The sequence below is a fragment of the Eleutherodactylus coqui genome, chromosome 2, assembly GCF_035609145.1.
Source record: "Eleutherodactylus coqui strain aEleCoq1 chromosome 2, aEleCoq1.hap1, whole genome shotgun sequence".
Taxonomy (NCBI): domain Eukaryota; kingdom Metazoa; phylum Chordata; class Amphibia; order Anura; family Eleutherodactylidae; genus Eleutherodactylus; species Eleutherodactylus coqui.
This window is the reverse complement of record NC_089838.1, coordinates 277673859-277690990: the sequence shown is the minus strand read 5'-3', so window position 1 is coordinate 277690990 and position 17132 is coordinate 277673859. Positions and strand designations below refer to the sequence as shown.

The window sequence follows — 17132 nt, the reverse complement described above, 5'->3', positions numbered from 1 at the left end:
TCGCTCTCCCTCTCTCCCCCCCGCTCCCTCCTGCTGACAGACGCTACTCACCGCTCCCCCACGCCGGCACCCGAACCTGCAGTCTCGAGCGGGGGAGATACTTGCTAAAGGCAATGCTTGCTTGAGCAATTGCCTTTAGCGAGTATACTCGCTTATCTCTAGTCAGGTTCCATCTTTTCATGCAGCAGGGAATTTGAGTTGTGTGAATAACAGTCCCTCATGTCCTTTCTTTTTGGATGCGAGTTTTTTTGTGCGGCTGAAATTCCTTCATCTGAACGTTTCCATAAGAAACCATTGATTCTAATAGTCGCGATTTTTTTTTCTTTGCGCGTGTAAGTTAGCTGTGCAAATTCCTCCGTGTTAAAGAGCCATCAGTCTATGATCCATTAGTATACCCAAGTCTCCTTCACATGTGCTGCTGCTTAGCCCAATTCCTACCATTCTCTATGTGCTTTCTTCATTTTTCTTGCCCAGATGTAGGGCTTTGCATTTCTCCTTGTTAAGTAATTGACTTTACACAGGCCCAATCTAATGAATGGAGTAGTAGTGGGCACGCACGCCTGCTGCGCCATTCATTTGGAGATACTTAGGACCTCCATCCTCATGATTGTTGAAAGGCCCACCGATCAGATAGCCATCCCCTATACTGTGGATTGGGGACTAACTCCTTTTTGTGGGGCATATAAAGTCATATATATATATAAAGTCATATATAGCAACAGCGACTCCACTAGGTTCATCAGCGAAAATGCAGATTAATTTACGGGGTTCTGCACCCCCAGTAGTTTACAGCACACGGATTACAGGAGAGGCTGGTTGTGTAACTACATGTACAGTACGTAGCCCGAGCCTCTAGTTGTATACATGTAGAGTATATAGCCCGACCGTCTGGCTGTTATGTAACTCCATGTATATAGAATGTAACAAGGATCGAACCCTCAGCGTTCTATCCAGACCCCGTGACATCATCGGAGCAGGAGATGTAGCGACCTCGTATTCTACACGGGCACGCGCTTTCCTTTTCAGCCAATAGGGGCGGGCTTCAGCTACAGCTGGGACCAATGGGAGTAAGGCTGTGGGTGCGCGTACCCGCCATGCGCGCTGCCGCTCAGGAGGCGGCGGAGGAGGACGGGAGCTGCACAGCACGTCAGCGCGGGCCCGGCATCGGTCTGTACGTTATACACATAGCGGAATAGAGCGCTGTGTCCTCCCTGCAGGATGACGGAGCTGAGGCACCGGGTGGCCGGGGAGCAGGAGCCGGAGGAGAAGGTACAGGGGGGAGAGGAGCTGGTAGGCAGCAGCACATCCATTGGTGACATCCTGCACAGCATCTCTATAGACTATTGGTGATGGGCATTTGGCATCACATGATGTGACTTTTCAGACATGGCACTTTGTTTAGCTCTCCGTAGGGCTGGACTGTCGTTACATCGCAGTGCGTTGGGGCTGCGCTGTCTGTGATGTAACAGCCAATAAATATTGCATTTCCTAGCAATCAGTTGTGCGACCCAAAACTGGGGAGATGTCGCTCCATAGAAGTCAACGGAAGTGGGGAATGACTACACCGCGCCATAAGCATGGAGAAATCCATGGTGAAAGGTGGTCTCACGACGGCCACTCTTATGGTATTGGGAGGATATAGAGGGGTCTTCAGCTCAGGACCCCCATCTAGGAGCCAGAATGAAGTGTTGCTCAGTACAGATGCGTTCACGTGTTTTCAGTACATATCTGGGGAAGATCCCGCATGTACGGCAAACACACATATTGTACGCCATTCACTCAGCAGAAACCGGAAGAGTTATTTGGGACTCTGATGGCTTGGGATGGTTCTTCTTCCTTTGGTGGTAAGCAGCTTTCCGCATTCCTCCCGGTAGTGGTTTGCCAGTCCAGCCAACATGACATTCCCACCTACAGCTTCTAGTTGAGATACCCAAGAGTGATGCAAGTCTGTGAACAGACGGTGCCGAGGGTCTAAGGACCAGCGTCCAAGTCCCCACGGTACAGACCAAGAAAGGGCCAAAGAAGCAGCATTGCAAGATCTTAAGAGTTTTTTTCCCCTCATGGTTTTAAAGCAGCGTCTCAGCTAGGGTAGGCCATGACTTGTTGGGTCCAACAGCTATGACAACCCCACAATCCCTTTTTAGAGGGTTGTACCAAAATGACAAGTTATCTCCAATCCACAGGATAACTGCTGATTGGTGGGGATCTTTCCTCTGACAGTCTCAAGAACGGGGGTTCCATGTCCTCTGTCTTCTTTACTGCAACCCCAACAGTGAGAAGATTGCATGGAGAGCTTGTTGCGCTAGTGCTCCATTCACTTTCAATGGGACTACAGAGGTAGCCGAGCGGCACCTGCTCTGATGCTTATGTCAGCCCCATTGAAATGAATGGAGCAACGACTGTGCATGGTCGACCAGCGCTCTGTTCGCAGTGACATCACTGCGTGGGAAAAAGCAACACCCCCTCCTTGCAGTGACCGGTTGAGCGAGACACAGGAGACCTGTTCCCAAGATTGTGGGGGACCCCCACCATTCGGCAAGTGTTCGCCTATTCTGTGGATTAGGGATAACTTGCACTAGTGGCACAACCACTTTAATGAAGAGGCCACAGTGCTCTGCAGAATGCCTTAGGTCTCCTGTGACACAGCACTGTGCAGGTACTGAAACCCAACCCCATTCACTTGTATGGAGCAGTCCATATAAAGCTTCTGCGGTCCAGCCCACACAGATCAGGAAGTCATGGTATGTTGTAATGGTGTGCCGCGGCTTACTTAGATGGGAAGAGCCCTTTAATACCAATGAAAAATGTTGCAGCTTATAAAGATAATTGTCTTTCAAGATCTCTGCTTGCTGTTGTTGCAGAGTCCCTTTACTATGGTATACAATCTGGGCAGTCGTGAACAACCTGGCTTTCCCATTGGTAGATTCTACCTACATTGATAAACTGTAACAAACTAAACAGGGCAAGAGAGATGTGTTAGGGTACATACACACGGGAGGAAATGCTACGGGAAACTCGATGCAGAAGTGGCAGGTCCCCCAGCATCTCGGCCCTCAATAGAGGCTGCCAGGTAACCTATGCCAGGGTGTGCTGACATGTGGCTACTTAAGACCCCATGGCTGTATTTGCACTGCGGGATCCGGAGTGAGCGTTCACCTCTGGATCCCGCAGCAATCACTCCCCATAGAACGTGCAAGGAAAACTCTTCTCTCTGCCTATGAGTGGAAATCAACCACAATTTCCGCTCGCTGGTTAAAATTGCAGCATGTCATACTGTAGTGCGGGCCTCGCACGGACAGCATCCATTGCACTCAATGGAAGCCAGCCATCCATCCGCTGCGAGTCGTGGCGGATCCGCATCATCGCCTTCGCAACTCTCTGCACTGCACACGTGCGTCCGTGCGCCAGCCGTGACACATCGGCAGAGCAGAGAGAGGGCATAACTGACATGTATGCGGGGGCACAGGGTCTGATTCTGCTGCGAGGTTTCCAACCCGGCCATGTGCATTCGGCCTTAAATCAGCTGTGCATCCGCAACTGTTTCCTGGTCAAAATCTAAATCTACAGTGCTGATTTTGACAGGGGAGATTCTGCAGCGTTTCCACCTAGTATTAACATGCCCCTAGGGTGCTACTGCACTAATCATTAGCGGATGCTGCTATCGCTTGCAATTTACTGCTAATTGTCAAACAGTTGCAAACCCAGCCTGTAGTTAGCGTTAAAATGGGAGCATTGGCGGCAGGCCCTTCTGCTTATGTAAGAACGCCCTTATGGATGAATTTTTGCTCACAGAGCATTGCCTAGACTGGATATAATTCAAAGCAAATTCTCAGCTGTGATTGATAGGATTGCCCATTGACTAGAAATGCCCAGGCAGTCCTTATCTATCTCCCTGTAAAGAATCCTCCTAGAGACCCTCCCAGTTGAAAATCTGCCCAAAAATTTGAAATGTTTAAATTTCACCTCCACTTTGCGTTAATTCCTGTAAAACACCTAAAAGTTTAGCAAACTTCCTAAATAAGGACTTTGAGGGTTGCAGTCTTTATAATTGGTGATTTATAGGGGGTTTCTAATACAGAGGCCCATCAACCCCACTTTAAAGCTGCTCCCTGGAAACAGTGTTTGGGAATATTCTTCCAAATTTGAAAAATTGCTGCTATACTTTTTTGTGTGGTACGACTATTTGTACAAGCCAAAAATGTATTACAAACCAAAAATGTCAAATTTTGTAAAATCCAAATGTTGCCAAAATTTTTTTTTAGATAAACACAAAACTTATCAACCAACTTTTCCCATGGTTCTAAAGTAAAATGTGCCACAAAAAACATTCTCAGAACCACGTGAATAAGTAATGGCATTCCAAAGTTATTGGCGCATAAAACGAAACATGTCAAATTTGAAAAATTGGACTTGGTCATCAACGCCAAAACTAGCTTGGGTGGCAAGTGGTTTTAAGGGATTTCCCATCCTAAAACCTTTGCCATTAATGTCTAGATAAATAGGGGGTCCCATCTCTGGGACAGTAGCGCTCCACCGCTTCTAGGTGGAGAATGAAGAAGTGACAGTACATATTCATGGCTCTCTCCATTCACTTACATGGCAGTTATCGCAATCCCTTTAAATCATCCCTTTATTTGTATGCCGCATACGTATTATGCACTGCTTTACATTATGGGTTCTGCCCCCATTGATGCCCACAGTTTTTAAATTCACCTATTAACATGTTTTTGGAGACCCCTGAGGAATGTCATGCATGCTCATCAGGCGGGTCACAGGTCGAGAGACCACCATTCTGCAGATAGATGCAGATCTCACGTTTGGGACCCACATCTGTCAGATGCTTAGAGTTTTTTCTCTATAGCGAGTTCGCTAGCCAGCACATATATAGATGGGCACGCTGCATACACAAAGGCCTGATGATCTGTGCATGCGCCCGCTAATGAACTAACGGTGTGCGCACGAGATTTGCTGCAATCGATTGATAGTGTATTGCTCATAGCAGGGAGGGGCGGGTTTAGGGCAAAAACATCAAGCCACCACATATAGTCCAGGATGCCCACCGGACCAGGCTGTATAATCTGCATGCGGTGCAGGAATCTTATAATCTCTGATTATGCAAGTGTGGTTTTGTTAGGATCCAGAAGAAAAGAAGTATTTGAAAGAAGTATTGATCAGTATTCTGTCGTTGGGCTTGGTGTAATACAGTGGAAAGTGATGACAGGTTTCCTTTAGTTTGGCCAGTCAGCTGGCATTGTTGTGCTTGGCATCGCATGGCAGAAGCAGCTGTCTCCCTGTAGTGTAGAAATCCATAGGAATGTGGTGTGACTGTCGTTTTTCGGATGACTCATGTAGTACAAGAGTTACCCAAAAGATGCAGCCGTTGTAAGCTGCATACATTCTGCATCCTCTTATAGGGAATCTCCTATGGAAAGTATGACACTCTTTCATTAGGTAGTCCTTAATGTCGATTCACTTGTATTGTAGTGCTGCAGTTCCAGGAAAACCTTTTGCAGGGAAGAAAGGTGGCTGTTGTACCTGGAGGGACAGAACGTCATGGCTTTATATTGCCGTGTTGGACGGAGTGCCGCCATACAGGCTGCATACATAACGCTGCCTTGTGCCCGCTCCCTTCCACCGCCTTCAGGGGTTCCCCACTGTTTCCACATATTTATAAATTGTTCTTCTGAAACAGATGCTATTAATGATCTTGTGCAAGAGATGATTTGTATCAGTGGAGAAAGCCCGAATGAGCTGCGTTTGTTACAGCGTTTGCCTATAGATGCAGCTGCTACATCCTGTTTTACGTCACTTGCCCTTTGGGTATAATCTCCATTCTATAGTCCTTTGCAAACATTGGGTGGAGCTACTGAGATCGCCAGTTTACTAGAAAGCCTCTTTAGTTGTTTGAGTGCCCCTTTTTACTTTTGGACTGTGGGTTTTATCCAAATAAAGCATAATCATTGTATAAGTGACGATATACAACTTTCTTGTAAACTTTGGCAATTCTTCACCATTTTCAAGATGTTTGCTGTTGTGAGATCGCTGTCCTTTACATTCAGTGTCAGACTAGCATGTAGTTCTGAGAAGTGGATACAATTGTATCTGTCCTTGAATCGTGTGAAGATACTTTGTTTGCTTATTTATACTAGACTATTTATAGACAATTGGTCAAACATTATACAAAGGGGTGAAATGGAGATTTGTTGGGTAACGTACTCAGTGTCATCACAGTTTATCAGACATGCCTGGTATCTGTTGTTATGTCTGTAACTGTTTCTCACAGCATAATCTGATTCACACAGCTATAACTGACATATAGGACAGCGTAGTAACTCTCCATTTATGGGCAATATGAATACAAGTGGCTATTAAGATAAACTGAAGCAATTGATATTGCTTATTTCTAAGACCTCGAGATCTTTATCCAAGTTAACCACAAAAGGACAGAATGCCGTAAATTTACGGCACTTGATCCTGGGCTTTAATCCTCGTTGATGGTAAAAATACAGTTGTAGCAGGAGCAGGTTCGATCCCTGGCTGTTGGTCAAAGCTGAGGACCCAGAGGAGAAGAGAAGTTAACTGCTTCTGTCTTCTCTCTTGCCGGAAATGTAGCACTTAATGATTTCTATAAATTATATATCAAAATGTCCGAAATGAAGGATTATCCCTGTACTTTATTTTAAAACTAATATATTATGCTAAAATAAACAACTATAAATTCTTTTTTTCCCCCCACTGAACATCAAAAATAGAAAAAAAATCAGTGAAAAAAGATATAAAAAATAGCCCTATATGTCACAGAAAAAAACACTGCAAAAATCATTTTGACAGCTGAAAAAAAACGACCTCATGGATAAAATCCCTAATCAAAGCATTCTGGTCCTTAAGAGGTTAAACTGCAGAGGTAAAGGGAATAGTTGGTCCCAGGACTTTCCTACTTCGTTGGCTAATACAACGCCACAACCGATGTACTCTTCCACAAGCTCGCCAAATGTGTCAAGTAGTTCCTAAAAGTCCACCCTGTCTAACACTGTATAGAGACTATAGGAAGTACTCTATATGGCACCATATGTACTCTGTGTAGGTTTTTCACACAATGGAATCTGATGTGGATTTTTCCATGCCGATTCCGCCTCCACAAACTGCAGCAGTGATCTGCAGCGAAGTAGCAACATTTTGCAGCGGATTTACACTTGGGTTTAGTTCTATCAATGCATAAAATCCACATGGGGAATTTTTAACGCAAATTAGCATGAAGAAGTGACACGTCGCTACTTAATGTGGATCCAGGTTGGAAATTGTGCACATGGATACTGCCCAGTGATGGGGCTAAATCCGTGCACAGATCCACAGTAGACATATATATGGCTTAGCTGCGGGTTTCTGCCATGCTTTTAAAGGTGTACTAAGTGCAGTGACTTGTGTCAAGAATGCAGTAAAACGCATTGCGCTGTTCAGCGTTTTTACTCCATTCTTCACGCACCACATTCATTTCAGTGGGCGATGTAGTGCGTGAAAAACACACAACAGTGCCAAAAATTAGAACATGCAGCCTTCAATTTATCGTGCGCTTAAACACTTGCCTGAGGGGTCCCATTGAAATAAATGGAGACTTGATGCTATGTTTCCACCAGTGATACCTGCCAGATATTTTCCGAAACTGTTGTGCAGGTCTGATACCAGGTGTGAAAAGAAGAGCAATGATTAACACATCCCAGGGGCCGAATACACACGAGAGTATTTGTCTACAAAAAATTTGCGCACGCAATATGCAGAGAATAGAGCTCATTGATGTTAATGGTTCAGATTTTGCGTGTGCATTTTGGTCACACAAAAAAAATATGCAGCACATTCTAATTTCCTGCGCATTTGCAACTCATGTGGAACTCATTACACTAATTGGCAATTTCACTGTTGCTTTTCTTTTGCGCAGACGAAATACAGTGAAAACCGCACTTGCTCACGCAAAAATGCACACATAAATACACATATGCTCGGGAGAGAGAAACATGTTAACGTGAGTACTGGAGCTAATGCTGAGATATCTGCTGCTGTTTCTACGCATCTATATGATGATTGTGTGTGTGTAACAGAATCTCTGCAGTTCTCTGTGTACAGTCTATATAACACAGCATAGCAAAGTCTCCCCCCACCAGTCCTTAGAGGATGAAGAATCGCATATACACCCTGCAGAGGGAAAATGAAATATATAAGTTATATAATGTACAGAAAGAGTAGTACTCCTCATGTACACACATGACAGCTTATGCTGAAAAGCCAGGTATGCCTTAGGTCTGTCCTGTGGCTAGGGGTAAGAACATTGGGTGTGATGTTACATATGTAAACTAGATAACGAGAAGGTTGCATTGACCTATGGTGTTACAAGGATGAAGACTGTTCCACTGTTGTAATAGACCTACCTACATTGCTTTTATATCCATCGAGCATCTCATCTGAGTCCCCCACATTGATTGGAGAGATCAGGCTTATAACATATTAAATCCTCAGTGGTCAATGAGGGTCTGTTTGCACTACCTATGGAAAGAAATGGCAAAGCCCAGCTTTCAGGTATGCGAGCTGATAGTCGCCCAAATAATGATACAAACAAGCCGTTATGGCTTTGTGTCAAGCCATGTACACATGGCCTCCGACAGGGCACTGAGTGAGAAGTCGTTCTGTTACTGGTCATTCAATTTCAGCGCACCTGATACAGAACGACTACTGAGCCACTTTGTGCTCAGTGTAAACAGGAATTGCACATTCTGTGAATGACTCCTGTTTACTGTAAGTGGAAGCGGGCTGCCAGAAGAGATTTCCGGCCCGCTCTACCTCCATTGTCAGACAGACTATGTCTTCTATATTAAAATAAGGAGCAATAGGCACTGGGATGGCTATTTGACCTGTGTTATAGTACCTTTAGCGGTGACCAGCCGGGGACCTACTGCACATGTGTTCCTGAGATCTTGGCCGCCACATTTAGATGAAAGGAAGAATAAGAAGTGCGCAGTTGCTGACTGCCTCTTCTCCATAGCAGAGGTGGCTGGTTCCCCTGGCAAACAATGTGCAGTAAACAACAAGAGGGCGCAGGAATCCATATTTGCAGAATGGGGCATTTTGGAAATATACATCTTATGGGTGATTTTTTATTTATTTTAAATTTTTTTTTAAACATTAATAGGAGTCCTGAGACGGGAATACACCTTTTACATATCAAAACGTAAATTTTACAGACTTTCTATGGCGCCCTCTACTGTTCTTTTGGTTCCCACTCAGGATGTCCACCGAATGTGTGCAGTGCTGCTTCCTATTGGCTGCACTGTACGGTGGCAGGATTCGCTCCACCGGCTGTTGTATAACAGCAGTATGTCCAAGAATTATCGGGAGACTTGCTTAGCGTGATGTAAGAGAGCGGTCGGCCAGGCGCTTTATGACTTGATGTTAGGATGGCTTTGCTGCTGGCACATTGTGTTGTACGTCGTCATGTGCCGCTTCCCCCTTTTTCCCTTCACTTTGTGTGGTTTCTTTGATGTTGCAGATGAATTGGCTTTGTAATTGATTTTGTAGAAGAACATTTCATTCCTTTTTGATTGTATCGTGATGCATGTAGCACGGCGGCAGGAAGTGGCAGATTAGAGGAGCAGAAAACAAGAGGTTTGGAGTACATGATTGAGTACTTTATAACAGCTATTCTTTTATTTAGGGCCTTGATAATCGGGCAACAATGTTCTTTTGCCTGATTATCGGGTCGTCTAAAAGTACAAACCGTTGGCAGACGAATGAGGCAGTACTTGTTCATTGGCTTATCGCCTCTTTTATGGGAGCCGAAAAATGCTCAGTATAAAGGCCCATTTAGACACAATTATCACCAAAAATTCACTCAAATGCCATTTTTTTGAGCGATAATTGTTGCGTGTAAATGTGCCCATCTTTCACTTTTCTGCTAAACGATTAATTTCAGTTTGGCATAAAATCCATCTTCCGACAGAAGAGCTGATAAGGAGGACTGCAAGCAGCAGAACAAAGGGAATGTAATCAGGGAACAGCGGGTGGTCTGTTCCCTGAATACAGCTCCTGGTGGCTTGCATGCTACTAATTGGTACTAATAGGCATTGGTATCAAGTATTAGTTTATGCAAAATGATCGCTCACAAGCCATCTTTTGAGTGATCATCTTTGTGTAAATCCACCTTACAAGGACCCTAACGGCGCTTTTATACGTAATGATTGTCACTGAAAGAAACGAAAGCGAATAATTCTCGGTACGTCTAAACGCGAGCTAAGGAGAATCGTGCACTTTCAGTAAAAATCATCAACCGCTCGTTCTCTTCTCTTTACGTTTAAACCCTCCCCGCTCAGTGTTTCACGTAGAATGTGAAGCAGTCAAGATTCTCAATGATGATCTGCCTGTCTAAAACAGCAGCGCGAACGAGTTAGCGGTGACGCAACTTCCTCCAAACTTCATCCAAACAAGAATCTGCTTGTATAAAAGGGACATAACTCGCATTGTCACCATGTAATATGCTGCCTTATGTGAGGGTAGTATATTTAAGCTACGGGTCTGATCTACTAGCGCAATAGTCAAAACAGTCCAAAAATATTTGTGCCACTCGGCCAATAGGAGTGCTGGAAGAATACAGAGGACTCCTAGTTATGAGTCCATTGTATCCATGATGAGTCCACTATGGCAGCGATTGACTGGATGACAATGGGCCGATCATCGGTCAGTTTGTATGCATGCAGAAACTGAACGGTAGGGCAGCGACGTATCATTTGCCATTCAGTAGGTACATGCATTCAGACTGAACGATAATCGAGATTCTCTTCAGATGCGGGAATCTGATCGATGTTTTGGCCCATGTATGAGGGCCCTAAAGTCCTCAGGACTCCAGTATATTTGGCTCCGTGTGCTATTCGTGTTAGGTCACAGACCTAACACGACCCATTATAGTCTATGGGGCTGTACACAGTACTTTTTTTTCTTTTTTTTCTTTTTCATGCATATTGATAGTCTGCTTTAAAAAAAAAACCCAAAAAACTGGATTGATTTCAATGAGAGCTGCGCCTGCCGTTACGAGCACTGACCACTACACAGGCATAGGAGCAACGGCTTCCGTTCCGACCCCTGTGTATTTGTGACGCTGTCAGCAAGCGTCCAATCAACTGATTGGTTGGGGTGCGCGGCTGCAAACCCCAACCAATCAACTATTAATGATCTATCCCAAGAATAGGTCGTTAATGGTATTTTCCCTAGAAAACGCCTTTAATTAGTGTTAATTGATGAAATAGCATGTTAATTGGTGCATGTAGAACTTCCACTTAAATGCATTGATCTTAAGTAGCCATGCAAACTGTACGATGAAGAATGTTCTCGTTCCTCCCTGTACAGTTTGTAGTATAGTTGCAGCACATCCATAGAGGGATGTGCTGCCTACAAACAATTTGTTGGCTCCCATGTTTACATTGGGTTATGATTGGGAATGAACGTCCCTACCATCTGCCCAGTAGAAGGAACCTAAGCTAACCCTCCGTTTCTTGTGTGTGTGTGTGTGTATATACACTCATGTATTAACCGACCCGAGTATAAGCAGAGTCAATATGTTTTACCACAAAAAACTGGTAAAACTCGAGTATAAGTCTGGCTATATTCTAGTATATACTAGGTAAAGAAAAAACCCACAATACTCACCTCCCAGTCTGTGTCTGTGTCCCCAGCGCGATGCTCTCCCCGGTGGTGTGGCAAGCTGCTTGAGAATTCTCCCCGATGTCATCTCCCTGCTCTGCTTTGAATTCCCCCGCCGTCAGCGCTGTGTAAGTAAGCGCTGTGATTGGATCGAGTGCCAGCCTATCACAGCCGGCACTCAATAAACCAATCACAGCTATTCAGTGATGTCATCTACTGAATAGCTGTGAATGATCGAGCACCGGCTGTGATTGGCTGGTGTTCAATCCAATCACAGCGCTTACCTACACAGCGCTGATGGCAGGGGAATTCCAAGCTGAGCATGGAGATGACAGCAGGGAGAATTCTCAAGCAGCTTGCTGCACTGCCGGGGAGACCATCACGCCAGGGACAAAGACGCCGGCTGGGAGGTGAGTATTGCGTTTTTTGTTGTTTTTTAACCTCACTCCAGTATAAGCCGAGGGGGGCTTTTTCAGCATTAAAAAATGTGCTGAAAAACTAGGCTTATACTCGAGTATATATGGTGTGTGTGTGTGTATATATATATATATATATATATATATATATCTTGTCCATGGATGGGGAATGGTAACTGTATATTAATGAATGGCGTCTACTTTATACCTCAGGCCTCTGTACACTCGAGTACATGAGTTATATATGGTTTGCTTTCCTGTTATGCAGATTCATGAATTCTCTATACAGTTTGCAAATCCACTTTCCACTGATCTGCGTTTTGCATTTCCCCTTTGCATACGGGATGGAAATAGTAAGCCGGGTTGACAGCAGTATATGTCAGTAACCTTTCCTTTACCAGATTAGAGGCTGTATGATCAATGGGCTTCTGTCACCTAACCTGTAACATCTAGCTGTCACCTAGCAGAGCCTCTATGTTAGATGCTGGCTGATTCTTCCAAGCCATTGCATGTGCGTACAGCTGAGCAAGGACGTATAGCTGAAGCCTTTCCACTCTACATTGTCTGGATTTGACAGGACAAAGCTTCTGGCATAGGGTTAGCAATATTTCTGCAAGCATGCACTCTGCTGTCTGATGTGCCTTCCTGACACAGCGGTCACACTGGTCACTTATTGTCTCATTCCCCGTGTTCCTGGGCTAAGCCCGCAGCCTATTCTGCGGATGATTACATTTATTTTTAACCATTTTCCCTAAATGGTTCTTTGAGTTTATGTAACATAGTGGGAGGAGGATGCCGCATTCAGTATAAACATGGCCAAGTCCTGCGCTGACAGTGAGCAGAAGTCCTAAGCAGTCTGTAGGGAGGGGAGAGTTCAGGGGGCTTTACTTGGGGTAGTAGAATCAGGTGTGACATGGAGTTGTGGAGGATTGGATATACAGTGACCTGTGTCCCTAGTCAGTGACTAGAAGCATAGATGCAGAACAAGGCCCTGTTAGTGCATTGATCTCTGTGACCATGGCTTAATTTGCATGGGAAAGGGGTGCATTGGTAAATCTCCAATACGTGAGTCGGTGTAAAAGAGGAGCTTCAGTTACCTATGCCAAGAGAACCCCATAAAACATTGCGATGTGTTGGGTGTGTGTTAAGGTGACAATACAACTCCAATGAATGCTGATTGGGTCGACGGCAGGGGAGTAGCTAAAGGCTCCATGGACCCCGGTGCAAAAGTTTATCTTGGGGGGCCCCCCAACTTCTCTTAACACTTTAACGCAGAGGTATGTCTTAAAGCTCCTGGGCCATATTGCAAAACCTGTAACAGGGCCCCCAACTATAATGCTTTATTCATAGTACTGGGCTCCTTATATGAAGAAGAGAGGCCTTATGGGCCCCCTAAGGCTCCTGGGCCTGGGCGCAACCGCATCCCCTGCATCCTCTATAGTTATGCCATTGGTCGACAGCCCCCCATACACACAAGCATGCTTGGCGCACAACTGAGTGTTCTTGTGTTTTGAATGGAAATAGGGGAATAAACCACTGCCAAACGCCTCTTGTAGCTGCTTATTTTCCTTTTAGGGATCCTTTACATTGAATATATAACCTTTATCTGGTACATAAATATTCCACAGCACTTTAAATCACTTGATATTATGGATTCTGTCCCATTGGGGCTCACAATTATTAAATTGACCTATTAGAATGTTTTTGGCGTATGGTAGGAAACCCACTCAAACACAGGGGGAACGTACAAACTCTATGCAAATGTTGTCCTTAGCTGGATTTGACCCCAGCATTTCAAAGGAACCGTGCTAACCACTGAGCCACCATGCTTTACATATAGTTCAAGCTGACAACTGCTTGCTATAGAACAGGGGCTGAGTAGAATGATGTATATAGCTTTATTGGAAAAGATTCAGTGTAACTCTAGCTCATACTAGGCTTAGTAGTCAAGTGGGCGGTCCTACTTGGCTATTGGCAGCTATTTCTTTATGTACATGTAGACAAGAAGGCTGTTATCACTTATGGGACCACCCATTGGACTCCTTAGCTCAGAATGAGTAAGAATTAATATTAAAAAGTTATACTCAATCTTTTCCCATAAAATATATATCCATTTGCTCAGCTGCTCCTACTCTGCCATGTTTCTCTGAAAATAAGACACTCTTATATAATTTTTTTGCCTTAAAAGAGGCACAGTGTCTTATTTTAGGGACGTCTTTCGGGGCGTCTTCACTGCTACAGGCTTTTCTGTCCTCCTGAACACTGACAGAGCATTTCTTCCTGGAAGCAGGGCTTGAATACCCCACCTCCAGCAAGCTAATGCTCTGACTGGTTAATTGAGCACCGCGTCAGCCAATGTGAGCAGGTGCTTGATTAACCAGTCACAGCCATTCAATGCTGGAGGCGGGGTATTCAAGCCCCGCTATCAGGAAGAACTGCTCTGTCGGCGTGCCAGAGGACACGGAAGCGTTCAGCAGCGACAGAGACCAGCGTAAGGGACCCGAATGCCGGCTGCGAGGTGAGTATTGTCTTTTTCTCCTTGTAGTGTAGCTAGAGCTTATTTTCAGGAGAGGGCTTATTTAAAACCACCTCTCCCCCTTCCTAAAAATCAGGGTAGGGCTTATTATTGTATAACATGCTGCCTACAGAACACCACAGCCATTGCTTTTTAAGATTAAAGGGTCAGATGTTGAAATCCAACATGCACAACTCTTCTTTTACCTGCTATCTGCCATTGGGAAAAGGGCAGGCAATTTCGACTTGGCAGGTCCTTCTGAAATGAACAGGTTGAAAAGATGTTCAGCTAATGTTTATGGCCAATTTTAGTATACTTTTTGTAAACATAAATTTTTAAAAATTTCACTCCTAGGAGTTGTCGATTTAATGCAAAATTCGGCATACAGTTACATCTCGGGCAGATATGCAAATAATTAGTTATGGCGTGATTTGATGAACAGTCTTGCCACCTGAGGCCCTAAGAGTGGTACCAGCCTTGGCCTATAAAAAGGCTCTCAGAGGCTTCTGGTGTGCAGTGGACCACTTTTTGCCCTTGTGTACAACTTGTTGACCACTAGACACTACGATTTTACCCCAGTTAATAGTTTGAGAGGGTGCATTATTGAAATACATTGGAATAGCGTTATGGATGCTTGTATTGACGAATTGACGCCACCTGAGTCATTCTAATGAGACCATTAGGAAGTTTTTGGACCAGTGGATGCGTGTGAGGGCTCGCACATAAGGCGACCGGGCTAAAGACACCCTCAAAGGACCACCAGGAGAGAGGATTGTATGAGTGGCTCCAGCTGTTTTGTTGTCCCCCATCCAGAGACAGGTGGGACCATCGTTACACCTCTGTGTCTGTCAGAAACCTTTCCAGGCTCTTGGCTGAAGGACATTTGATCTCACAGCGCCCATTACATATACTGCATTTGACACCCACAGTTGCCTCCGTTTGCAGTGGTCTTGTGAATGACGAAATTGGTCAGCAATGAAGTGAAACTAGGTTGTCTTCAGCAATGAATCTAGGTTTAGTTTGGGCAGCAACGACGGCCGTGTTCATCTCTGGAGATCTAGGAGCGAGTGCCTCTATCCTGCCTTTGCTGTGGAGTGGCACACTGCCCCCTGCTGGTGTGATTGTCTGGTGGAACCATCACATATGACAGTCAAATACCGCTAGTAGTGGTACGAGGGACAGCGACAGCTCAGCGATATGTTCAGGACATCCTGCAGCCACATGTTCCTTGGCGGCTTCCAAGAGGCATCCAGCAGGATAATGCTTGGCCGCACACACAAGGGGGTCACAGGAGCCCCCACAGCATTGCTGCACTTCTGTGGTCTGCCAGGCCAGATTTACCACAAATAGAACATGCATGGGACCATCTGGGACACCAACTTCGACAGCCTATGAGTTTGCACGATCTATAGACTCAGTTAATGTGGAGCGATATGCCGAAAGATACCATATGTAACCTGTATGTATCCATGCCCGCCTATATCACATCTTGTAGCCAAGCTAGAGGCAGTACAACAGGGTGCTAGAGCCTCCATGCCCACCTGTATCACATCTTGTATCCAAGCTAGAGGCGGTACAACAGGGTGCTAGAGCATCCATTCCCACCCGTATCGCATCTTGTTTCCAAACTAAAGGCAGTACAATAGGGCACTAGAGCATCCATGGCCACCCGCATCGCATCTTGTATCCAAGCTAGAGGTGGTACAACAGGGTACTAGAGCCTCCATGCCCACCCGTATCACATCTTGTATCCAAGCTAGAGGCGGTACAACAGAGTACTAGAGCCTCCATGCCTGCCCATATCGCATCGTGTATCCAAGCTAGAGGTGGTACAACAAGGTATTAGAGCCGCCATGCCTGCCCATATCGCATCTTGTATCCAAGCTAGAGGTGGTACAACTAGGTACTAGAGCCGCCATGCCTGCCCATATCGCATCTTGTATCCAAGCTAGAGGTGGTACAACTAGGTACTAGAGCCGCCATGCCTGCCCATATCGCATCTTGTAGCCAAGATATAGAGGTGGTACAACAGGGTACTAGAGCCTCCATGCCCACCCATATCACATCTTGTAGCCAAGCTAGAGGCAGTACAACAAGGTACTAGAGCCTCCATGCCCACCCGTATCACATCTTGTATCCAAGCTAGAGGCGGTACAACAGAGTACTAGAGCCTCCATGCCTGCCCATATCGCATCGTGTATCCAAGCTAGAGGTGGTACAACTAGGTACTAGAGCCGCCATGCCTGCCCATATCGCATCTTGTAGCCAAGATATAGAGGTGGTACAACAGGGTACTAGAGCCGCCATGCCTGCCCGTATCCAATCTTGTATCTAAGCTAGAGGTGGTACTACAGTGTACTCCCTTCACATTTTCTGTTTTGCACAATAAATTATGCTTTTGCTCTGTTATCGTAATCACTAAGGCCGGCTTCACACCAACAGGTCGGATTCCACAAGTAGATTTCTGTAGCGGCAGACCTGCAATCATTCTCGGAACGTAATCGTGAATGGTAGCGGAAGAT

The 17132-nt window shown here is 45.3% G+C and overlaps 1 protein-coding gene across 1 annotated transcript in view; it reads left to right on the top strand.

Moving 5' to 3' along the window:
- Positions 1 to 1112: 1112 nt before the first annotated feature.
- CDS2 (CDP-diacylglycerol synthase 2) overlaps positions 1113 to 17132 on the top strand; it is a 65343-nt gene continuing 49323 nt past the window's right edge. Inside the window, exon 1 of the mRNA XM_066593058.1 lies at positions 1113 to 1269. Coding sequence (XP_066449155.1) covers positions 1219 to 1269 — 51 coding nt within the window. The 5' untranslated portion in view covers positions 1113 to 1218. The remainder of the gene's footprint in view (positions 1270 to 17132) is intronic.